Source organism: Euleptes europaea, chromosome 3, assembly GCF_029931775.1.
Source record: "Euleptes europaea isolate rEulEur1 chromosome 3, rEulEur1.hap1, whole genome shotgun sequence".
NCBI lineage: Eukaryota > Metazoa > Chordata > Lepidosauria > Squamata > Sphaerodactylidae > Euleptes > Euleptes europaea.
This window is the reverse complement of record NC_079314.1, coordinates 87,765,284-87,791,639: the sequence shown is the minus strand read 5'-3', so window position 1 is coordinate 87,791,639 and position 26,356 is coordinate 87,765,284. Positions and strand designations below refer to the sequence as shown.

Genomic DNA, 26,356 nt, shown 5'->3' with positions numbered 1-26,356 from the left:
TTTATTTTTTTACAATTAAGTATGTGCAGTTAACACCCCACAAGAAAAAGCAGAAAAAAGTCTTATGGGAAAAAAACAAGTATATCGAACACATACCAATCAAATGGTACAGTTATGGGGATGGCTTTGATTTCAAAGTTTCAACAGAAATTTTAAAAAAGGATGAAATGCAACAGCTGTTCAATTTCCAAGTCTAAATAGGCACTGTAAAAAATAACATAAAAAAACACATTTCTGCTTTCTCCAGCACATGTCCCCAATCTAAACATACTGGCAAACATCCGGGATTCTCAAGAAGCAACTGAGAACACAGTCTTACAGTGATAATAAAAGCTTGAGACCACCACCCACCCACCCTTTTTAAAAACCACTCAGTGCTGCTGTCTGGACTGGAGGAAAATTAGAGGATTTTATAAAGGTTTCAAAGCATCCAAGGCAAAGAGCACAATATAGTTTGTTCACTATAACTTGTATTGAAAAAAGGAGAATAAAACATTGAGATCTACATCATGGTACATAAAAATGTTGTCTTGAAGAGAGAATTTGTGAAAATAATGTTTTACAAGTTTGTTGTAAGGAAGGGGAGGGAAAGGACACTGCTTTAGCTGTCACCAATCGTAAGGGTCTATTCAGACTTCATTATAACCATTTTTATACACTGTACATCTACTCTAGTTGGATCAGTGTGTGGATCTGCTCACTGGTGTCCCTTTGAATAACTGTAAACTAAACCACAGTATGCAACTCCATAGGAAGCTAAAGGATCAAGTGAATGTACAGCCAGTTATATTTCCCCTGCTTCACGCTCCTCTGAGCTCCTTCTGTCTTCTGATCGGCCATTAGCACTTTCATAGGAACGCTTCCTGTCTTTGCAATCTCGGTCTCTAGGCGATTTCTCTCTGGAGGTCCTGTCTTTGTCACGTGATGTTCTGTTACGGTCTCGTGACCGTTCTTTATCTCTGGATGATCTTTCTTTTGAGGATCTGAAAAAATATAATCCATTTGATAGCTTATTCTTTGTATTTGTTTACTTGTTCAACTTAGAAGTCAGTTTTTATCAGAGCATGAAAAAGCAGACACAAACTGCACTATTTCCAGAGTCAGAATTGGGGACAGTGCAAATTTGGACAACTTCCTATATGTAGATATTTTCCTCAGTTAAAATTCTAAAGGAAGGAAGGATCAAATTTTAAAATGAGCTGCTGCCTAGTACATTTTCCATGTAATTCGAAGAAAACATACCATGCAAGGAGAAAAATAAAGCCTTTTCCTAGATTCACTGTATCTGTTTTGCTATTTGTACACTGTCATTGTGTCTTCCTCCATGCAGCTGAGGGAGGTACACACGATTCACCATTGTTCCATTTTATCTTATCACCCAAGAGACAGACTAGCCCAAGGTCACCCATGGAGCTTCATGGCTGAACTGGCATCTGAACCTTGATCTTCCTAGTTAATTCTATTTATTTGCTTCATTTCTACCCCGCACCCCCTGAGCTGAAAATGGAGAAGAAAGGGGTGGGACATACGTTTCTACAGACCGAGCGTAAGGTTCTACAGAAAATGTGGTGGTTTAAAGGAGGGAAAGATGTGGTGCTATCTAGTTGTTCTAGGAATGAGCTCCAAGCATAAGCAGCAGCAAGGGGAAACAAGTGGAATCCTCTTAAGGTGATCAGTAGATATATAAACAAGTAAGAACAGAAGTATCATGTGGGCCATAGTTAAGGCAAAGTGTTCTGGATGCAGAAAGGGCTTCATATGATCTCAGTATGCCTAGAAGGGTAAATGATCTGGGAAGCAAATTTATATACAGAGAAAAAAGGACTAGGATGATACAAGGAAAAGACAAAAAGGGGTTACAGTAATCAAGATGGGAGATGACTAGACTTTAAGGCATGGGAGACAGAGAAAAACAGATTTTTGTGATGTTTTATAGGGAGAAACAACATGACTTGGTGACAAACTGCACACAGAGAAAAGAAAGGAATTAAGGTAACACTACAAGAAAACACTAATATGTCATCAATGGAATGCTTGATGACCCACACATATCCATGGGACCACAAACCATCATCACTGTTACAAGGCAAAGTTAAATTAACAATAAAAACACAGGTGAACTATATATTCATAAAGTTCTGCTGAAGCAAATTTCTGAGAGCCAATTTAACAATTCGGGTGTCCAATAAGACCAGATACGATGTATCGTGGGAGCACCATGACAATTATGGAGACCTAACACGTCCCAAATAAAACTGATCTGCAACTCCAAGCAAGGTTGAAAGAAATACAGTCAAGTTTGAAAACTGACAAAGAATTGTGAATCCACCGTTTCTGTTAAAAATAGAACATTCCCTCACCATCCAAAGAAGTGTACTAAGGAACACAGGAATTTCAAAGGGAGATTGGAAAGAGAAACTGCTGAATTACAGTTGATATTCAAACTAAAGACAATGCATTTACCTGGGCTGAATAAAGACCTTGCATTCATGGCTCATTACCAATGCTGATTTCTCCACACCCATCTCTCCCCTGGATATCACAGACTCTTCTGCATACCACACCTAATCCCATCACGCCTGCTATTCACATTTACATACTGTTAACATTTACATACTAATGCTTGTCTGAATTCACCCTCCTCTACTTAAAGACAGATGGATTCACATTCTAGCTGTATCTGAAGAAGTGAGCTGTGGCTCACGAAAGCTCATACCCTACTAGAAAATATTTTTGTTAGTCTTTAAGGTACTACTGGACTCTTGCCCTTTTCTACTACTGCAGACAGACTAACACGGCTACCCACTGTAAAGAACACAGAGGCACATAAAGGTGTCAAACAAGTTTTAATCTCCATACAAGTGAAACTACTCAGAAATATTATACTACCATAATTTTTGAAAACAGGTTGAATATATAAGATTTTACATGCTATGACTAACACTAATATTGAAATATCCAGTGTTACAATTAAATGTTATGGGACATTATTCCATGACACAATACCTCCTTTGATGCAGAATATTAAGCATGGTTAAAATCAGGGTAATACTCAAGGTGTCATCAATGTTCCCACAATAACAGTAGTGAAATGTCATGGACGTTTTTGAGTGTGAACTACTCCTTCCTGCTGACCCAACAGTTACCTTTTTTTAGAGCTGCGTTCCCTGCTCCTGTCCCTGGAGCTATGCCTGCTTCTCTGGTGGCTGCGGCTTCTGCTGCGACTGGTGGAACGAGATCTGTGGCGGTGACGTTTCTCACGGGATCTTGATCGAGTTCTTCTCTTTCGGTCACGTGAGGAGGAACGAGATCGATGTTTGCGGCGATCACGGGATCTAGATCTGAAAGGAGACTCAGAGTGGATAAAAAAGAACTCCAACAGTTCTACCAAGTCAGCCCTGTGAAACGAATCTCTGACAATCAATTTCTGCTGTAAGAAGTTTGAAAATTTCAACATTTCATGGGACTTTGAAGGCAAACCTGTAGTTTTACAGATACCCGACTTCATAGTAGCGGTTCTTTAAAAATGGCCAAGAGCCATCATCATCTGTGGCCAGCAAGGCAACAGCTACTGCAATCCACACCAATACCAGGATGTGTCATGTGGGAGTTCAAACACCTCTGGGTCTAAAAAACCTTAAAGCTATCTTCCAAGTGCCTCTCAAATACTAGTTTGCTGCTCAATATTTCTACAAAAACTGCCCAGCAGCTTTCAAAGTCCAACAGAGGCTCATAACGCATTTCACAGCAGACAGGCTTCCTCTGTGGCTAAACGATCAACTCAACCAAGCTGTCTATCCCTCATCGCATCACTAATAACTTTGGGTTTAAAAATTCCATTAAGAAATGAGCCATGCTGGTTGTGATCTATGGCCAGTGATTAAACAACAGCAAGTTGTGGATCTACCTGCCACAGTCACATTCCATCAAAGTGACAGGAACTGGGACCGTGCTTCTTGTCACTAAGGAAGACTGTGGGTACTAATGATACCAAAATACAGTACTTGTAAAAATTCACAGGAAAAGTAAAGCTGGTATTTTACCTCTTGGGGTTTTTGCTATGGGATCGGGACCTGAAAAGAGGGGTAAAAATACATAAGTAAATATATGCTGAAATGTGAACTTGCACAATCCACTAACCAGAACAGGATATAATTAAAGCAATGTATTTTGCACATTCAGTGCACAGGTGATGCTAAACAAGAGCATAAAATCCAAATCAGAACTACGGTTATTGAACAAAAGAGACCATAGTCTTAGATGTAATCAATTCCCCCCCATACATATACACACACTGTTAAAGAACTACAAGTGGAGTTCTTCAGAGTAAATACTTTGACAGCCTTAAAAATTAAGATTATATAAATGGAAACTATGGAGAAAATAAGCATTTCAGCATTTTAAGTATTACCACCACTTCTCATAAGCAACTGTTCCTAGTACTTGGCAACTACAGAATGCTCAAAATCATGCAGTCACCAGAAGTTTAGAATTGCCTGACATTCTGGGAAGCTGTACAGTGAACTGACTGATACTGAATATTATCTTTGATGACTGATCATGTTGGTTACTATGAAGATGTCCTTGATTTGAAATTCACTTGGTTTTCCTGGTCTGAAAATTCATTCCAATCACATACTCAAGTGGCTAGAATTTATCCTAGCGGCAAACCTGAAACAGCAAGATCGCTTTAAACTAGGCAGCAAATGCAAATACATTCTTGTCATGCTGACTGACAACTGCAACTGATTTATACCTCCTTAGTTTCTCTTTTTCTTCCCTCTCCCTCTCTTCTCTCCTCTTGAGACGTTCCTGATTTCTTTTCTCTTGTTTATCAGCCACAATCCTCTGAAAAACAAATGTAACATTTTTTGTAACTACCTTTATGTGGATTGGAACTACCAAAGCATTTACAAGATTGTGTTTGCTTCTCTTCCAATTTCTTGGCCCTGACCAATCGTATACCTAATCTCGCAGGATCATGTAGAATTAAAGGTATATATAATAAAAATCATCTTTGTTCATTCCAAAGAGGGCATTAATGAGGACACTCTTTGCAGAGGTGATCTAACAGGGTTGCCACTAAAATTTCCATTTCCCTGACTTTCCATGCAATCAATTTTTGTCGATTTCCCTGACCACCATGCAAAAATAACCCCAAGCTCAAAAATGCATGTTACATTATATTAAATAAAGGTTTGATTAAACAGATTAGACCTACACACGTTCTGAAATGCAAAAACATTTGTAAAAACAAGAGCTTCAATATGAATTTCTTTAAACATTGTTATCCGCCCTGAGCCTGGTTCGCTGGGGATAAGGGTGGGTTATACATTTGAATAAATAAATAAATCTGAATACATCCATTTTGAAAAAAGACTGAACAACAACATACAGCTGTTACTTCTGCAGTTTTTTTCTTTTTGTTTTGCAGCTCCCTTCATTTCTCATCAAGTGTTTCTTTTTCCATTTTGGCTTCTTTTCTCAGTCTTTTTTTAGCATTTTCATAGTGTTTAATTTTTCCTTGAAGTTTCTTCTTTTCTCAGAGATTCTTCTTGTTGCTTAAGGTGATTAACATCTAAGTACTCTGTGTATCTTGTATGAGCATGCCTGACCGACTGCAACAGACTCCTATCAATTACAATGGATTCAAGTCCTCCAGAATTCAGGACAAAATCAGAAACTTGGCATTGACAGACAACAGCTTCTTCATGCAAATTCTCTATGTTGACTTATTAATTGAAAATCCACTTTCAACTGAAGCACTACCATGAGAGAGGATACAGCACATCTTGAGAACATTCCACAAATCTGAGAAATTCTTGTTAGCCATCAAAATACCACTGTAAAATGTGTCCAAACCAACTTCATCATCTTGTCTTACCACGTATGCTTGAAACTGAACCTTGAATTCATTGTGGGCAGCAGTGGTTAAAGCAGTGTACTGTTGCTTTGATTTTTCAGCTGTTGTGTCATTAATTTGATCTGCTGCATGTAGAAGTTCAAGTACAGTCCCTATTCTAGTGATACAAACATTTGATTTGTGTACAATGATGGTAGGATCTAATGCTGATAAGCCCCAAACCATCTTGCACTTCAAAGCACTTCTCTCAACCAACTTCTCAACAACTGCTACCACCATGTTTTGACATTCTAGGTAAAACTTGGCCGCTTGATGCTCACTAACAGCCCACTCCTGAGTCCTGCAGCGGCCGGGGTCGGTGTGGCTGTGGCAGTGCTGCGGCACCTCCAAAGGGGTTTGGCCGCTGCAGCAAGGGGGAAAGGGGGCATTTTTAAAAAGAAAAATAAGAAAAGGGGCAAAAAGTCCCATTGAAAACAGCGATGCTGTGCCAACAAAAAGCTTGTGCAGCACCGCTGTTGCTAAAGGGGGCTGAAAAGGGTTAGGAAGCTGCCTACCAGCAACTCCACTCTACAGAAAGCCCCGGGAACACCTGTTTTTATGAATGCCATTTTACACTTCATGAGTGGATCTTGCATTGGAGATTTTATGTAGCTTGCAGTTTACTGTTAGGGACCTTTGTTTCTTCCACATACTTCTTTACGTTGTCAAAAACAGTGATAGCTCTATCAAGACATGCAACATTCTCCAACCACCCAGCGGAGCAAAGCTTCTGGAGAAATTGCATGCTTCGTTATAGCAGCGTATGATGCCGCCTAGCTGGGGAATCTTTGAACAGATAATACATGTTGCACAAAACTGAATTAAGGTCCCATTTCACTGCATGCAATCCTGTTTTAAAAGACCCATGTACAACATGATGGTGATCTTGGGATCAATTCGTTTTCTTCTTCTTTCCAGTCAGAGTTTTCATTCCTTCTTTCAATTTTTTCAGAAAAAGATTATTTACATTTGGCCCATTCATAGACACCTGTAGCAATTTTGAAACTGGTAAAGAAAACGTGTCTTCTTGAAACTTCTGAAGAAGCAGTAGCATTTTGAAGAAAAATACTGGTCAGGTACTACATGGAAACATTTTGGCAGCATTCATCCCAAAAACGAACCACTAAATTCATCTGACTCTCTGGAATCACCTTATTCAAAGCTTCATCAGAACAGATAACAAATGTCTGGCATGGTTTCTGTTGTTTCAATAAGTCACCGAAGTATGGTGCCAAGCCAAAAACCACAACATACATTGCTTTTGTTTTTCCAAGATGAAACTGTTGGGCTACTTGGCTACCTGAGAAAATTGGCCTGGATAATTCATTGATGTTGTTGCAATAGTTAAACGACATCTTCATCAATAGCTGCAAAGTCCACAGGCACTCTGCTATCCTAACACAATCTTTGATTACATAGGCAGCCATACTGTTTTGTGTAGCAGGTAGTTCTTTGCATTTTTCATCACCTTGTTTTTCAGTGTTTTCAGACCTTCTCTCTTCCTCTTCAGTGCTTTTACTACCTGAACTTGTACTTGGTTTTGAACCAAAACACATTTTAACAGGCTGTTGATTTAATTTTCAGGTTCTTCTGGTGTGATGGCCCCTTGTGCATGAGACTGCACAGCTCTAATTCCCATTATCACTTAGTTCAAATGTTCTGTAGCACTTTATAACTTCTGTCTTTGTCTCCAGCAACTGATGATAGCCATAGAATTAACTCAGCATGAAGTAGTGCATACTAAAAACTGTCCTCTTAAAAGCCATCTTCAAAGCAAAGTTCCCAATGCAGCCTTCCACAGGAGCACTCGCCTGCCCATCTAGCAAAGTAGCAGTTTTCTGAAGCTGGAACTTTCTGGGTTCCAGAATGTGTAATCAGCATATCAGCAGCAAAGAAGGAGTTGGAGCTTCAATGCTTGCAGACTATTTCCACAGTCTAGCAAAAGAAGACAAACCCATCTGCAAGCTTTATGTTTGGGAGAAGTCAGGAGCGGGGGAGCAAGAGTGTGTTCTCTGCAAATTTCAACAGGAGCAGACAAACCCCATTTGCAAACTTTACTTTGCATAGTGCACTGTGGAAGGTGTTTGTTCTCCATGAAATCCAAGAGCAGAAAAATTCATTTGCAAGCTTTACATTTAACTCAGCTCTGCGTTTAGCAGAGGCAAAAGCTCCATCGCATGTATATCATTCCTTTCACGAGGGCTAGGGAATCGTCTGTTAAAACTTAACTTTAAACCTTGTATGTTTTTTTAAATAATCTTTTTTAAAAAATTATTTTATTTTTGAAAAAAATAATTCGAAAAGTAAAAGGGGAGGGGAAAATTAGGAAAAGACCATCAGCCAACAATCATTTTTAAAGTCATAGAATGAAATTATGGAATATGTGAGCATCGTTACATTACACTTGTATTCTGCCACTTCTCTACGTCAACTGTCACAAGTGCAGACTGACTTCTTCCAAAGGCATTTCAAAAGTGTGTCTTAATCACATTTTCCCTGACTAATTTTCATTTCCCTACCTTTTCCTGACTTTCCAGAAAGTGGCAACCCTGTCTAAGCAATGGGTTAATTTTTCAGTGAGCATTTCCATTGCAACCCTGCTATATACTGCTGAAGGTAAAGAATGTTTTAAAACCAAAACCCTCAATCTATACTAAAGAATCAAACTGGTAATCTGATGGTAGACAGCACACAGTGCAGAAGAACTACACAACTGGAGGCTTTGCTAAACTTGTGTATTTCTTCATGAAATATCTTCCACAGAAGGGAGGTTAGCAAGTGAAGAGGGTCAGAAAAGTCCTGCCCTGATGCGATGCATTCAGAATGTTAACTCATGATCCCCAGAAAAAAAATTCTGCATTTGCCACCTGTGGTTCTTAAACAGATGTTCAAAAGATCAGTGGCATGTAAGCAATTATACCAGCTCTTCTGAAATATAACCCCTCATTCCCAGCCACATCACTGGTTCAAAACATGAGATACCAATTAATGGACATCTGTTACAACTGTCTGACCAGTAACCAGTTATCACTAATGGATTTAAGAAAAATATATATAATTACCCTAAGCTCCTCAAGTTTCTCTCTTATTTCAATAAAACCCAAGTGCAGTTTTCCTCCAAAGTGATCAGCAAGCCGCCTGTCATTATCATGTAGACCAAGATAGGCTGAGCACACTTCACAGACACGAAGCTTCTGCTGCTGGAAGCTAGAGGCAGGCATTGAATTTCTGTACACTTCCTGAAAGACACATAATATATTCTCACAAATGCATGGACAGACATCCTTAACAGGTAGAGGTAGATGATTAATTTGTGGGGTGGAGGATTAATTTGCGAACAAATCAAGGGAGGGGCAGTTGCTATCAGTAACCTGGAAAGTTAATCTGTGGACTGGCCATCATTGCTGCATGGACAAGGAAGGAAAGAGTGTGATCAAGGATAGAATGCTCCTGTTGACTCTTTCCAGTGAACCACCAGAGTGGATCAAAAATATTTAGGAGTATCCCCCCTCTGATTTGAGTGAAATGCCTGTAGTTCTCTTATAAAGTTTAATATAATTTCTGCTTCCTACTGCAGCATGCTATACTTTCAGAATCACTGAAACAGAGGTCAGTACAGCTTTGCAGTAGACACAGTGAGAAACAAAGGGCTAAAAGAACAAACCTTACTACATATGGGGACTTACTGGATTTTTGGGGACAACAAATACAGTTCTAAATAGACTCAAAAACGTGTGTTACAATCGAAGCACCCTTACTAATGTGGCCCTAATGCCTTATCTTATTCATTTGGATAACCCTGATTATAGGAGGGCCTTTACCTTGCTACGTTATAATGCTCTCCCTTCAGCTGTACTGGAAGGAAGATGTAAAAAGATACCCTATGGTGAACGTTTATGCCCTTGTTCTGATGTGAGCACAGACCCTTGAACATGTCTTTTTTTGACTGCAAAATTTATAATAAAATAAAAGACATTTCCCTTGTAATAGCTAGCTACCCAGGAAGAACTAGAGCAACTAGTCTTTCTAACATGCTCTCAGATAAGGACACCAAGCTAACCTTTAAAATGGCCAAATTTGGGTGGCGAGTAATGAAGACTAGGCGAGCATGGGTCGAACCTAATGGATGAGTGTTTTTTATATTTATATATGGACTGTAACTATGTTTTATTTAAGCTTAGTTTTTAATGGTTCTCTTATGAGTGTGTGATCGTGTTTGACAAGTATGTATTGATGTATACAGATATTATTCTTTTATTATGTAAAAGTTTTTATTGTTGGTCTTGGATCGTATTAAACTAAACTAACAAATACAGTTGAAGCAATTTTTAAGGCGCTTGATATTTGCCAGTACTGTGGATCAACTTAATTATGGATTGTAAAAATTAATAAATATGGAAGTGCCGTTTTAGCCTCAAAGGACAAAATTAAATCAGCTGCTTAAGAATACTGGTTCGAATTACCTCTGCTTCCCTCTTCTTTGCCCTTGCTTTCTCCACTTCATCCATTACTTTCTGTGATTCTTCCACATTTCCATCAGCCCCAAGTTGCTCTACTTTGGCAAGCAGCTTCCCAATTTCTTCATTCAGTTCATGGACTCGTTCAGCCTTTGGGGGAAATATGAGATAAAATAATGACTGAAACAGTTTTCTTCCAGCAAGGTTGAGATGTACATCTCACAACAACATTTCAGAAATATGCAGAAGCCACTGCAGTATAAAGAATGCATTAACAAAAGGAGATTACATAGATTACAACTGATCCATCTCTTTAATAAATTGTCTATTCTTTACCACAAGCTATGTAGAGTGTAAAACAAGAGCCAGTATGGTATAGAGATCAGAGTATTAGACCTTTGAGACTTGGTTTCAAACTCCCACAAAACTCGTTGGGTAACTGAACCAGACATCCTCTTAGAGAAATGTACCTTACAAGATTGTTGTGAGAATATAGATTAACTGACCTCCTTGTGTATATGTATAGTGCCATCAAGTCACACCCAACTTAGGGCAACTGAGTAGGGTTTTAAAGGCAAGAGACTAACATAGGTGGTTTGCCATTGCCTTCCTCTGCATAGCAACTCTGGTATTCCTCAGTGGTCTCCCATCCAAGTAATAGCCAGGACCAACCCTGCTTAGCTTCTGAGATCAGGCTAGCCTGGGCCATACAGGTCAGGGCCCCCAACTTTAGACATTACTAAACCACAGCATAATGAATACAATATTTGAACTGGATCAAGGAAGCCCGGGTTCAACTCCCTGTTCAGCCATCAACACTTATAATGACTACTGTTGATATTATCCTTTCTTAGCTGCACTTCCACATCTGTAAAGTGGGCTACTAGCGACTTCAGAGGTTTGTTGAAAATAATGAAATGGTTAAAAGCATTTTCCACACTAAAACGTTCTGGAGAAACAAATGGTTTAAAAAAACTGTACTCAGAGGAGTTCTAAACAAAGTGCCTAACAAGTGCTAAATGCTTACCTTGGCTGCAACTTCAGCGCTGATCTCTTCTTGGGTTTCTGCCAATCTTTTCTTTGCCACTTCAGTTCTTCTATCACAGTCAGCTATGAATGACTGCAGATGATCCATTGCCTAAGGCAACAAAAGTCATTGCCCAAAATAAACATTTTTCATTAGACAAAACAAATTCACTCACTGCAGATTAAACTTGCAACATTAGAAAAGTTGCACCAAAAATCTTAAACCTTTTACACTTAAGTTAATACACTTGATCAAGGCTTTCTAGGAGATCCTAAAGCAAATTTAAATCACATTTCCAGGAATACTAAAACTAACAAGAACATTTTCAGTTGTCAAAACTCTTCCATTCCTGTACTTTTAGTACTGAAGAGTAATTCAAAACAGTCAATCAATGAGATGTGCAACTGCATAGGAGGAATGAATACCCTTGAGTGAATTTGAACTGGCAAGGAGTTAAAATGAGGAGGGGTTGGATTTCACATATAGAAAATTATGCCCTAGCTCCTCATTGTGAATGTTACAGGATTAAAACATGGTTTTCCACTTCCCAAAGGGCATCTTTTAATATTGCTACTTGTATGTTCCTGTTCCATGTCTTCGCTGAAAGCAATCATCTTGAATATATCACATATGGTATTTATTAACTTTATCAAAACTACAGAAGGTAAGCCCTGCTGAGTAGTTGATTCCCAAGTATAAAAACTTTCAACAAAATGTCCCATTTCTCTTATTCCTACTACAGGCCCAATGATGTTCCACCATTAATCAACTAACCAAGAATTCTAAATCAAGGTTACTAGGATCAAGGTTTATTTAACAAACCAAAACCAGCATGACACCATGTGCTTGAGTCAACTTCCCTCACTGTTACACCTCCCATCACAGTTATATGTTAGAGAGAATTCAAAGAAAAAACGTACATCAAGCTCAAAGAAAAAGTCTTGTTCTTTGGATGCGATTTCATAATCTGCTCTTAATGCCAAATCATGCACCTTCAGACATTCTCCAAGGTCCATCCTCTAAAGACAGAAAAATAGAATTTGACATAGATACACTAAATACAAAGTGGATTTAAGTAATACTCTGATCAAATATTGTAAAGTAATCAAACTTCATGTAAATTCAGATTAACAATGTAACATTTGAATTAATTAGCATAACAGCGGTCTTCTCACAAGTGATCAGAACCAGTCCATATTAAGATGTCCAATATAATACTGCTCAAACTACCAATAGCCAACTAATATTTGTTTGAATTTTAGCCATGTACTGCTGCCATCCTACCAGCGTTATATTGATTGGCCTTAATAAATGTACCACATGACTTTTGTTATTGGATTCCTCTTGGAAGTGGTGTAATCACTTGTAGCATTCGCATTTCTACTGGTACTTGAACTTATAAGACTGAATCATTCTGAATAAGTCTTCTCTCTTTTTCGCCCTAACAAGCATGCTTATCCACTGTTTAATAAAGACCCTAAAAAGGGGAGATTATGAATTACAATCCAAACAAATGGCACATACTCCATTCATACCCTTTTAACTTATCTCCTGACAACGAAGACAACTATTTCATATGAGTACAAAAAATTACAATGGTTTAAATTCTGCAAGCATTCCACTGATGTTGAAGTATTGTACCACAGGATGCATGGCTGAAAATTCTGTAGGTAATACATGCTAAGTTAGCTATCTCTTTGTTTTTACAAAATAGAATTCTGAACAGATTTTCTCAGCTTCAAATTGATATTTAAAATTTTCTTGCTGATTATTATGAATGTGTGTACAGGTTAACCACTGCTGGATACTGATGCCTGAGAATAAATTGTTGAATTATCTTGTCTACTTCTCCAGGCCTGATAAATTTTTTCTATGTCTCTAACCACCCCTGTCAATACACTGGGAGAGACTTAGGCTTATATCCTACCACTTCTGCCAGATGAAGGTTCCACCATCAGTGGAAAGCTTGTAGAATTTAAACCATTGTAATGTCTTTGATTTTTACAGAAATTAACAGCAAATAGATACAATACACTCAGTAATTACAACCGCTCACTTAAAGTATATGGATACTCCTCCATATCCAACATCTTTCATTAGTAAGGCATTACAAAATAGATACATCTATTTGCTTTTAACTCATACATAAGTCAATTCTGTATCCAGCATTATGCTAAATGTTTTCAGCTCTGGGTTCTTACTGGCTGTTTTAAATGGCTTAATTTAATTATTTTATGTTTTTGCAGCTCAATCTTGTTTTATGTTGTGTGCTGCCTCAAGCAGGTCTCTGAATAAACAGCAGAGACATTCTCTATATAAATAAACTGTGTGCTGGAATAGGATCTGTAAGTCCCAGGTTCAAGTTACCAGACTGCCATGAAACTTATTCAGCAACCTTGGGCCAGTTACTCCCTGTTTAAATTACGTCACAGGGTTGTTGCGAGGATTAACAGTGCATTCCTGAATGGGGGGGCAAATGCTCTTAGGAGCTGGCGTGACCACTATGCTGGCCCCATGCCACTTGCGCCGTGCAAACTGGTACGGACGCTGGCACAGTGCCACTTACGCTGGCCCCTCTGGACTGCGGGGGTAGCATGGGGCTCAGTTGCCGGTGGGCCCTCCCGCCAGCGTTCTACCGGTGCAAGTCCCCACGCCAGCATTCCGGGAGGTGTTCCTGGGGCATTTGGGGGGCGGAGCTGCCATTAGGCAGCTTCCAAACCCCTTTCACCCCAGGAACGCCTTCTGGGATGGTGGCACAGGCCTGCTTTCCCCTATGGGGGAAAAAGCCTTTTTTCCTGGTTTTATTTTGGAAAAAAAGGCTTTTTTCCCCCTCCAAGGTAGCCGGGAAGCCTCTGAGGAAGCTTCTCAGCTGTGTTGTCCTGGCTGCTGCGATTCGCCCCACCTTCAGGAATGCACTGTAAATGGGGAACGGAGTACAGTCTATGTCACCCTGAGGTCTTTGCAAGAGGAGTGGGATAAAATATACTAAAACAAATTAAACACACAAAAAACACACATTCTTATTTTTCCAATGTATTAAGATTTTGCCACTAACGCAGAACTTGTCTCCTATTAGGAATTTTAGAAGCCTGCTATCTGAAAAGATTAAGGGATCGGAGCACGTTTCCTATGAGGGGAAGCTAGAGTCTGGGACTTTTCAGATGATTTAACATGGCAGAGGTTTATTAAATAAGCTGTGGAACATGACAGAGGTTTATTAAATAAGGTGTGGGTAGAGTATTTCCCCATAACACTAGGACATAGTGACACTCAGTAAATTGATGAGGAACACATTCAGGACATATGAAAGGAAGTACTTCTTTCCTCAATAAGCAACTATATTTTATTTACAACATTTACTAGCCACCTTTCTCTCTTGTGGAATTACAATTTTTTTAAAAACAATATAAATAAACAATTATAAACAAGCTGTGGCATTTCCTCCCAGTTGACATAGTGATAGCCACTAGCACAGATGGCTTTAAGGACCAGACCATCGATGGCTACTAGCCATTATGAGCCAGTGTGGTATAGTGGTTGAGAACAGTGGTTTGGGGCAGTGGACTCTAATCTGGAGAACTGGGTTTGATTCCCCACTCCTCCACATGAGCGGCGGACGCTAATCTGGTGAACTGGGTTGGTTTCCCCACTCCTCCACATGAAGCCAGCTGGGTGACCTTGGGCTAGTCACAACTCTCTTAGAGCTCTCTCAGTCCCACCTACCTCACAGGGTGTGTGTTGTGGAGAGGGGAAGCGAAGGCAATTGTAAGCCAGTTTGATTCTTCCTTCAGTAACACTAAAGGACAGTGTCTCTTCACTGACCTTCAGTGTTACTCCTCTGAAGATGCCGGCCACAGCTGCTGGCGAAATGTCAGGAAAGAAAATACCAAGACCACGGTTACACAGCTCGGATAACCTACGAGAACCAATGAACTCTGACCGTGAAAGCCTTCGACAATATTTTGAAATGAAGTTGGCTCTCTAATGTTGAATAGAAAAACCACAACCAAACCAAATTCCTCTTTTGGCCACAAAGTTTACTGGATAAACTCTCGGCAATCACAAAACTCTGTCAGGGCTGATAAGGGTTGCAACAACATATACCACTCAGAATTCTCTGGAAGAAAGACAGGATAAAAATGATGTTGACCTCTTTGAAATGAAGTGAAGGTAAAGTAAAAGTATCTAAGCAAATAGCTCAAAATACAGTATGAGTGTCTATGAATGTTTTTCCCTAATGCCACTTTAACTGTGGCAAAGTACACAGAAACTGAAATAGTTAAAGAATGCCTAAACGTTTTATCATTCCTGCTGTTTTCAGCAACAATTTTATTGTAGCGTCCCAGCAATTCTCAGTAAAAGTACAAAGGCTGGATCCAACCAGTTTTTCCCACTGGTGAAAAGGAATAAAGGATCATGGGGCCTCCATGAATAACAGCCATGTGGAAGAGGGGCTGTAGTAAGGAGAGGAACTGCTTGGATTGAACAAAAGAGCTGGCTGGATCCAACTCAAAGCTTATTTATTATTTTGCATGAGAATGTTTTGCTGTATGATATAAAAGTGTGCATGAAGTACTGGTCATTGCTTGTTTATATAAAAACCTTACACCATTTACTAGTGGTTGATGAATTCCTTTCTTAACCAGCTGCATTTGTACTGTCTTCAATATTCAATTAAATTGAATTTTTAAAACCCACAAATGAAATTATGAAAAGTTGGTGAGAAATTAGGCTAGGATTAGAGGTCAGCTATTTTATTGTGATGATGACAACCAGTGCTGCTCCTCTATTTCTACAACTTTTATTGTACTTTTAATAAAATTACAGGTAACTGTGAAAAGGTTAGGTTTAGGTTTTGTAGCAATAATTAGAAAATATGGTGACCGTATATACTCGGGTATAAGCCAACCCGAGTATAAGCCGAGGTGCCTAATTTCACCCCCAAACTGGGGAAAAATTAGGTACCCACGTATAAGCCGAGGGGGAAATGCACCCCCACCCCCCGCAGGCTTACCTGACCGAGCTCCAGGCGCACAGGCAGGCGGTGGCAGCGGCGGCCCCCTCCCTGCGCGCAGGAGGCCCCGCAGGGTCAGCTGGCAAGCGGGAGGACCGGACCGGGTGAGGTGGGGGGGGTGGAGAGGTGGGGGGGGGAAGAAACTGCCGCCGCCCAGAAGGCAGGGTGGGGTGGGGAAGAAACCGCCGCCGCCGCGCAAAACGCGCGATCGGGTGGGGTGGGGGGAAGAAGCTGCCACCGCCGCCACGCAGAAGGCGCGATCGGGTGTGGGGGGGAGAAGGCGGAACAGCCTGCCCATCAGCTGGCCGGCGGGAGCGCACTGGGAGAGGGCCCGGCAGGCGAATTACCGTACTGACCTGAGTATAAGCCAAGGTGAGTTTTTTAAGCCAAAAATCATGGCTAAAAAAACTCGGCTTATACTCGAGTATATACGGTATTAAAAAATGAAACCTTGTATGCTGAAAAATGAGCCTAGCTCCCAAATTTTGGGGCTGGATCTCAGAGCCAAATTTTTTTTGTTAAGAAGAGCTTGTTTTTATACTCTTATTTTCTCTATCTTTAAGGAGTCTCAAACCGGCTTACAATCGCCTTCCCTTCTCCTCTCCACAATAGACACCTTATGAGGTAGGCAGGGCTGACAAGAGTTTGGAGACAACTGTAACTAGCCCAAGGTCACCCAGCAGGCTTCATGTGTAGGAGTGGGGAAACAAACCACGTTCACCAGATTAGAGACCGCTGCTCTTAACCACTATACCACACTTGCTCCAGTATTATGAAAAGCCTGTGCTATGAAAAAAAAAAAAGTCAACATGGAAGACTAGCAGCAGAATTAACTCAGAGCAGGAGAAAAGATCAAGAAGACTAGCAGACTGTTCACAAGGTGCCAGAGCACGATTCAGATTATACCATTTTACAAACAGGGGCGCTAGGAGGGAAAGAGCTGATATGCTCTGGTCTTTTTATTACAGGATCTTTTACTCAACATTCAACATTGTATTTTGGTTCATTAGCTCATTTTATATGAACAAATAGCAATATATTGAATAGAGCTGCCTACAAATCTAAGAACTAGGGTCACAAACTGCTGGAATTTGTAAATATTTCTGTAAGCAATATTTAAAAATTATAAAATACGCACTGTTCCAGAGAGGACGTCATGAGGGCAGCAGTTGAGAAGATGACTTTTGCATACTCTGTCATCACTGAATTTGATTCGCTGACGGGTAGTGTCCCCTGTAATACAGAAATACACATAACTCATTAGACAAATATGGAATGTTCTAAAGGTCAGTGTTGTTTTATTTGCATCCAAAGGATTGTTCTCCATGTTACACAAAAGAAACTGACAAAGTAGAATCTAAACCTTTACACTAGCTCAGTATTTAAACGTAGTAACTTTTAAATACAACATGACACTAATACACCCAATATTAAACATGTAACTACACATAGAGAAAAGTCACAGATTTTTAACACACTTCGCAATTGGCATGAACAGCATTGCAAGTGTTTACATTTCTTGAGTTTCTACTAAATGCCACTGACATTTCTTCGATACTTCATTCATGGCATGGCTGCAGAGGCCTTTTTCTTTGGGCAGGATGAACACAGGTGGAAGAGTTTATAAACCTAGAACACTGGAAGAAACAAGAATGCCTACCGGCTGTATTAAACAATTACCCTGTAAGCTGAACACAGTGTATCTACATTAATGACAAAATGAGACTTCTAGAAACACAAAAGCATCAGCCTGCTTACCACACATTGAAGTCCAATTGCAAGTCTAATCAAGCACATCTGTGAACAAGGTTGGAAATATTAGATCTAAATTGTAAACTCAATTACCTGGCTACTGATTTACTGCAGGGGTTACTGTCCCTCAAGGTACAATAGAAAGGTCATTCTTTCAGACTTGCAAAGGAGGTCCTCTCAGGAGGTACTTCCTGTCTAAAGATGTAGCAGCAGCTTCACAACTCGCGTCTTTTATTTAATCCTTAAAATTGCCATTATGTAAAGTGAAAACCTATTGGTGAATTACTGAAGCAGAAGAAAGCTTCTTTCTGAAACAAAAAAGGATGTCTTCACAACTCCCCCCCCCTCACTTTAACCTCAGAAGGTAGAAAAGGTAGCAGTTACAAATGTAGTCATCACTTCATTCTATTAAGTTTGGAACACTCAGTTTAAATCTATGCTCCAAATCCTTGACCCAATCATTCCACTGTGTAATTCCAGTTTTTAAACTAGTTGTCCTATGTAGAGATAAAATGCAAACTTTTTTTCAGATGGGCCATATTCCACTTAAATTAAACTTTCATTTCAGAAACAAACACTCAACAGAATAATTAAATTAAGTAATTCACATCCTATAACAGCTTCAGAGTAGTTCAACAGTAGGTTTTCAGATGCTAAGTCTCTCAATTTAATAGATCTAAATTAATGAAAATTTAGAGTTGTCCTTACAAGTCATGCCTACTACTACAGAATACTTGAGGGAATTGAAGATATTTTCCTCCCAGTCTTGCTCTCTTTTTAAGACACATGTGCGCTCGTTACACATTAATTAACACATCTGAAAAGTTAGCAATAACTCACGGCTCGGCGAATGCGGGGCCTTTCTGACACTCCCTTGCAGAATGAAGTAGGCAGGCATAGATACATTGAACCTTTATAAATAAAACAAGGGGCCAGATTGTTCAGTTTGTATATAATAAAGTCTGGCAGCATTTTCATCACAGCATCTAGAAATACATGTTGATTGTAAAGAATGGAGGGAAACCTGAATTGTGTTGTGCCTGACAGCAATGCACTAGCCTATTTTGTGTGAGTTTACTTAAAGTAGCTGTCGCTTAACCAGGGCTGGGCTGGAAAAATATTTTAATTCCTAGGTATTACTATTTTGTTTATACTTCTTCCTCTAAAATTACCCAGGAACCTATGAATTTGATGCTGGGCCTAAAATTTGATTCTGGTTTCTAGAATTCGAAATATTTTCCAGTCCTGCTTACAAAAATAGCTGTTTCCATTTTTAAAAACAAATAGTTTTCAGCAACCGTGGCTTGATCATAAAATGTAAATCATTATATAAAAGTGAACTCTCATGGGAGAACTGTGAAATTTTAAATAATGGAAACTATCATTTTTGCTCATTTATTTTTTAAGAAAATGTTTAAAACATGGTTGCTACTCTAGCTCATCAGCACCCAGGTATACAGATATCCTAAAGCCTATTGTTACATATGCCAGTGCCCTCAGATGCCTTTAATTTATGTATGACATGAAATAGTAACGTTGAACGTATGCAATTACAAAATTAAGTTCATCTTTAGAAACAGCAGCTTCCTTTTATGCAAGGTGTCTGGCCCAAACCATATTTCTGTAACAAAGGTGGAAGCAATTATATAAAACCCATGAGGACAATTGTTATGCATAAATATTACATATTTTCCTGGTTTTTAAAACTCAGCTCCCTGTACAATGTTAAAGGAACCATACTCTACCCAACCTCAAATGCCAAAACAATATCCAAATGTTATTTTCACCACAACTAGGTATTAATTCTTGTTCATAATAAAGTATTTAGAAATCTATAAGCTCCCTTTTATAATGACTTGTTTTTCAGCTTACACATTATGCAACACTGTTGTGGTTATTTAAAGGAGGAGATGGATTCATAGGTTAACTAAAGAGGAGGTCTGCAACAATGCATGTTTAACCCTACCCTTTCGCTAACTCTTGGTTTCAGGTCTACCCATGATTTTTCCCATTTATGGCACTATATATATCTCCTACATACATTAACGGCATAATTATGCTGCTATAACTGTTTTCTTACATCCAGTTATTAGCTATTTAAGAGATAAGAATCAACAGCAATGCGATTAATATCCAAATAAGACAAATGGAATTTAGGTCTACCTCTATATCATAAGAACATAAAGAAGAGCCCTGCTGAACCAAATCAGTGGTCCATCTAGTCCAACATCCTGTCTCAGACAATGGCCAACCAGTTACTCTGGCCAACAACAGAGCACAGAGGCCTTCGCCTGATGTTTCCTCTGGCATTCAGAGGTTTACTGCCTCTGAATATGGTTATCTTTGTCACCATAGCTAGTAGCTACTGATAGATGTATTATAATGCACCTCTTTTATAAAGCATCCTAGCTTGGATTTCTGCAGATACAGTATTGTAAGTAATTTCACTGATGGAGACTACAATGCAATTCAAAAAGTTGCTTAATTTGTTCATAACAGAAACACAATAAAATCATCAGGTGTTTCCTTTTCAAAGACACCATCCCAAAATGTCAACCAAGTAAGCTGTGCCTTGACATTACCCAAGGTTAACCCTACTTTCCTACAAAATGGGTACAACAGGATAGATTATACATACAAGAATTGTAGGCGAATTAAACTTTCAGCTAACAGTGATCCTCTTTTCCACTATCTCTTCTGAGACACCACAGGAAATTTACTCTTCTTCTGCCACTCATACAGACTCAACTCTCAATAAGAGCATAGTAATTCTTCCATGATCCATCTCTATCTACTACATTTTTACCCTAGTCCTTTTCCAAATAGTTCAGGAAAACATGTTTTGGCAACTATTGAGAAAAGCTTCATCAGATAGTCCTCTTGTATACATTACTCTCAAAAGCAGAAAAGGTACTATTGCCGTTCTCATGCCTGATGTTCCCAGAATGCAAAACTGTTCAAGAGCCTCAGTTTCTGCACTACATTTTAATCAAATTTTAAAAACCTCATACATACCAAATAAATAAGACTAACTAACCAATTTGTTATTTGTACTGGAAAACCCCACTTTTGGAAGTAAGTTTTAGCTTGCTTGCTCCCTATTGTCACTTTACTTCCAAATCATTAGCTACCACTTTGTAATTAAAAATATGGAAAGACATGGAACCCTTTAAAAAGTAAGACTTGTTATTACCAGATATTAGAGGCCCTAGAATATTTGGAGTTTTTGTGTACCAAAACATCAGACTATGATTTGTACTTAAAACTTATAGACAGACTCTGGAGCATTTTGTTGAATCTGCTCGAGGCATTGAATATGGCTATCTTTAAAGGGCTCTTTAACATTTTTATACAATCTGACACAGTATGAATATTTTTAAAGCCAGTAATTATATGTCTAAGGCAACACCTAAAATTCCATTGGCAAAACAGAAAGAAAATTAAATGAGAAATTCTTGGACCAGGCCTCCATAAAACTAACCAGGAGAGGGGAGGAGGGGTATTATTATGTACTTATCTGTGGGACAGACAGCTCTCCAAGATTTCTCATTGCAAAACATAAAGCAACATGAGGGTCTTCAGGTTTCCTCTCTCAAGTTCTCTGGCATACTTATAAGAATCACAGGAGGAAAGAGGTCAGTAGCAACCACAAAATGTGGGTAGCTAATAGATAAAATAGAAAGCTGTACTCTTAGGACACTGTCACTTGCAGATTAACAATGCCCTAAAACGGCAAAGTTGTAGAGAGACTTCTCTGTGCATTCTGCCCCCACAGTTCAAATAGGATAGAAATGTGCCCCCAATGCCAGCAGCAGGAGTCTACCCCATCAAATATTGCTATCACAAGGTAATTTTAAATTATACATATGGATTCTATTAAAAGATTAAAAACACGTGTCCAGAATCTCAAACTTAAGTAAAGCACTAAATATGGTAGGCATACAATGTAGTTCTTGTTAGATACAGGTCTCTAATATTCATCCACTGTAATATTGTATGAGTTACAATGTACTCAATGTCTACAGGTTGACATAACCCACACCTGACTTTCGGTCATGGGAACTAGATCAGCAGGAATCTGGAAAATGAGAATCACCAATTCTGACTGCTGCAAATTTGCTGCAGGAAAGCTACCTATTACTTCACAACCCAAAATTTGTACAAACTGAAAATATGATTTGTGCAGTATAGAAGTATTTGTCTTAATCTTCAAGATCAGTCCACTGAAGAAACCCATCATATTTACCTGTTTCCATCTAACTATAGTCCTACCTGTTTTCACACACACACCCTTGTGAGAGGATGTGCAGAGACAATCATGGAAAGATCAGAGTCTGGAAGCATGGGGAACCCTAGACCAAGAAAACAAACTAGCCAAAACCTAACATATTACTTAGCTCTTTTCAATTCTGATTAACTGCACTGAAAATTTTGAGTGAGAGGTTTATCAAACACATTGAATAGTTACACATATATTTCTACTTTCAACCATGGCAATTTTTGTGATAAGTATCAAGGTAACTTCTAAGCACATAGGCATCCAATTATATCCTGATTACATGGTTTTAGGGAACACTGAAATGAACCCTATGCTATTAAACAGGTTTTTTTTAGCAAGCATTCATGTATCAAGAAACCAGGAACAAATCTGCAAAACAAGTTTGTCATAACCTGAAGGAATTAGGTGAAAGCAGTCACAGGGTGATGGCATTCAAAGCATTATTTTTAGAAACAATCATTTCAATTTCATTAGTAAGGTTGCATGATTTACATTAGTACAGGTACTGATATGAGAGCCAGCGTGGTGGTGTGGTTAAAAGCAACAGACTCTAATCTGGAGAACCAGGTTCTATTCCCAACTCCTCCACATGAAGCCTGCTGGGTGACCCTGGGCCAGTCACAGCTCTCTCAGAACTCTCTCAGCCATGCAGAAGCAGGCAATGGCAAACCACCTCCAAACATCTCTTACTTTGAAATCCCTAGGGGGGTTGCCATAAGTCAGCTGTGACTTGACGGCACGCACACACACACACAGGAACCGATAACAATTCACTATGTTTAGTGAGCCTGTTAAAGACACTTTGCTCCAAATATTCCATTTTCCAAAGGAAAAGCTGGAAATTTGGGGAGCACTACAAAAATAACTCTTATTAAATACTGTATCATTTGGAATTAGTTAAATCTTATTAAGACAATGTTCTACTCATTCAAATGTGTAATAGTATTGTTATCTGATTATTTGTATAATGTAGATAAACAATGTTTTCAAGAATTGATTATTTAAATGTGACTATCTGGTCCACAAGTTGCATGCCATGATTTATACAGCAATAATATGCTACTGAAGAGTTCATCTGCTTTCAGTGTTATAAAATTTTATTTGAAGTATGATGTTGAATGAGATCATTTCTGTCTAAGCAAATCACTTCCTTCTGTTTACTTGCAAAAATTGTGTTTTCTAGTTCTATCTTTTATTTTTCCTTACCTCTTCAATAGCAAAAACCAATTATATATTTCTAATATTACAATTTCATATCCAAAATTAAACATGATGGTTGTGCTATTCAACCAGTAAAATAGCTTTATGATTAAGACATGCTTGCATAGGTTTCAAATTTTCCCAAAATTTCCATCCCCTCCATCCAAAAGAAACCCGACAAAACTTGGTTTTCTTCCATGGCTTCTGGAAAGTTTTCCTTTCTAAGTTACCATCATTATTGAACATACTAATGACATGAAAATATATAATACACAGATGCTACTCTACATCTTGCAAATATACTTAAAATTTTGATGCTAGCCATATTGAACTTCCATTTCTAAACTCTGTGTATAGTTCACAGTTCTTCTATAAAGACACTGCCCCCACCTGAATTCCAAGTGATTTAGACAAACTGAAGATAACAGATAAAATAATCTAAGACGTGTAAAAGTAGAAACCAGGGCAATAAACAAATAAGTAGCCACATAACTGAAGGAGATCCAGAAGTTACAATGGATAAACTGAATTTAAGTGATGAATAAGATGCTGTGCCAAGGAGGATGAAATGGACATACTTTAAATACCAGAAATAGTGAAAGGGATAACACACCTTAACCTAAAGGAAGCAAGTTTAGGTTAAATAGTATGAAAGCCGCATAAGATCACAAAGCCAGAAAAAAATGCTTCATAGGTTAAGGGAAGAAGTCTTCTTTACATGCAGATTTTCACATGGTTCATATGACAGCAAATCCACTGCTCTCTTTCTCCTTCCCAGTACATGATCAGCATAAATGGTTGTTATACTATGAAACTCATTAATGAATGAGACTGCTCTGAATTCCACTGAAATACACAAATGGTCTCATAAAACAGGAATTTCAAAGTTTTTTTTAACTTTTTTTTAATTTCAAAGTTTTATGCTGACATGTAGCTTCCTGAGAATGCTTGTTATTAACATTTTTATTCCAACTAAGTCATCCATAATATTGTCGAAGGCTTTCACGGTCAGAGTTCATTGGTTCTTGTAGGTTATCCGGGCTGTGTAACCGTGGTCTTGGTATTTTCTTTCCTGACGTTTCGCCAGCAGCTGTGGCAGGCATCTTCAGAGTAGTAACACATCTTCAGAGTAGTAACACTTCAGAGTAGTTACCCCTATGAGTACTCTGAAGATGCCTGCCACAGCGAAACGTCAGGAAAGAAAATTCCAAGACCACGGTTACACAGCCCGGATAACCTACAAGAACCAATAAGTCATCCATGTTTAAAGAAATTAAATACACGATAACAGCAAAACCAGAAACGGATCTGGACAAATTCTGAATACATAAGAATGCTCCCACACAACGACTTTCTGTTTTGTTCTATTATTTTTTTAAAAAAAAACAGATCCCGTTAATTATGCCGAAATTTCTATAGAGATTTTGGTTTGAAATGCTGGTTTGGGTCAGATTTCCAATAGGTTGGCCATGAACAAAAATATACTTCATCGTTTGGAATCACGGCCGAATCAAGCCGATCCACGTCTCCGCCCCGACCCCCTTTATAATAAGGCAAACTGCTGTTTCACTGAGCCGAGATGAACTACGGATGGGACAATTTCGTGTCTCGGTGTTAACTAAGTCCTGATCCAGTTGATCCATTGGCCGAGACAGTGTCGCCTCAATGCTGCTTACGTGACGGAGGGCAGAAACACCCATTCTTCAGTGGAGCAGGAGGCACAGCTTCCCTGTCCCGCGCTTGCCTTCAAGGGAGGCGAGCAGCGTTTCTCTCATCATCCCCCCCAACAACAACACCGCTCTTCAGCGATTCACAGCGGCGGCACTGGGGACGCCGGCATCTCACCCCCTCTTAAGCCCCGCCCCTAGAAGGGAGGAGAAAAAGGCGATACGTAGGCCCTGCCAATCATCGCACCAGGCCTTTCCTGTCTCTCTCCTTCTCCCCCCCCCCCCCGGCACGTCTCCGCCTTCCTCAAGCCTGAGGGGCAGGCAGTACTTCTTACCGTCCCGGGAGGTGCCCATGAGCTGGTCCAACATCGCGCGCATCTGGGCCTGTGCCGACATCCTGGAAGCGCACGGGGCCCGGGAGGGCCGGCCTAGTCCCCGTAAGCCCCGCCCACAGCGGCCTAGAAGGTGTCGAATCCGACGCGGCGGTTGCTTCTCTCAGGGACAAGCTCGGGAGGAATCGGTCTTTCTCGCTCTCTCTTTAAGGCCGTGGTAGTTACAGCGACGCCTTCACCTTCTGCTCTTGCTGAAAGCGAAGGCGAGCGACCGCCTCCTGCCCGTCTGTGTCTGAGGGCCGCGGGTCCCCAGTGCTCGCCCCCTTCACGCCTGCCTCACTAGGCGCGCGCGCTGCCAGGCGGTAACGGACATCCGCGCGCACGCGCCATTCTCCCGCCTTCCCTGACGACTAGTAACCCACTGATTGGCCAAGCCGTGCTTGCTACGCCTGTAACGTAAGGCGTCTTCGCTGATTGGCCTGGAGAAACCGTCGCCCTGCGGACCGGCGCTCAAGCTGATTGGAGACGCAGCACCGGCCTCTTTCTGTGACGTTTCCCTTTGAATCGGTGGAGCGTCACTGGTCACAATTGATCGAGTTATTAAGAACCCCCTCCCCCGCACTTAGCAAAACCAGTCCATTTGTACAGAAGCTCCACAAAGCTCATTCCCTAGCCAAACTGTCGCCATACAGTGGGGTGAAGCTTCGGCTCAAACGTGGAAGAATT

The 26,356-nt window shown here is 39.7% G+C and overlaps 1 protein-coding gene across 2 annotated transcripts; it reads right to left on the bottom strand.

Annotated features, from left to right (window-relative positions):
• Positions 1–453: 453 nt before the first annotated feature.
• LUC7L2 (LUC7 like 2, pre-mRNA splicing factor) lies at positions 454–25,845 on the bottom strand. Of its 2 annotated transcripts, XM_056846180.1 has the most exons (11): positions 25,634–25,806; positions 18,993–19,063; positions 17,539–17,633; positions 12,307–12,405; positions 11,387–11,497; positions 10,366–10,509; positions 8,965–9,141; positions 4,757–4,848; positions 4,044–4,073; positions 3,147–3,341; positions 454–983 (listed from the first exon to the last, which is right to left on the bottom strand). In XM_056846180.1, the coding sequence occupies exons 2-11, from the start codon at positions 19,048–19,050 to the stop codon at positions 785–787; spliced, it is 1,200 nt and encodes a 399-aa protein (XP_056702158.1). In that variant the 5' UTR covers positions 19,051–19,063; positions 25,634–25,806; the 3' UTR covers positions 454–784. The 2 variants fall into 2 exon arrangements, with proteins under 2 accessions (XP_056702158.1, XP_056702157.1); XM_056846179.1 differs by lacking the exon at positions 18,993–19,063 and having other exon boundaries at positions 25,634–25,845.
• Between the last annotated feature and the right edge of the window lie 511 nt (positions 25,846–26,356).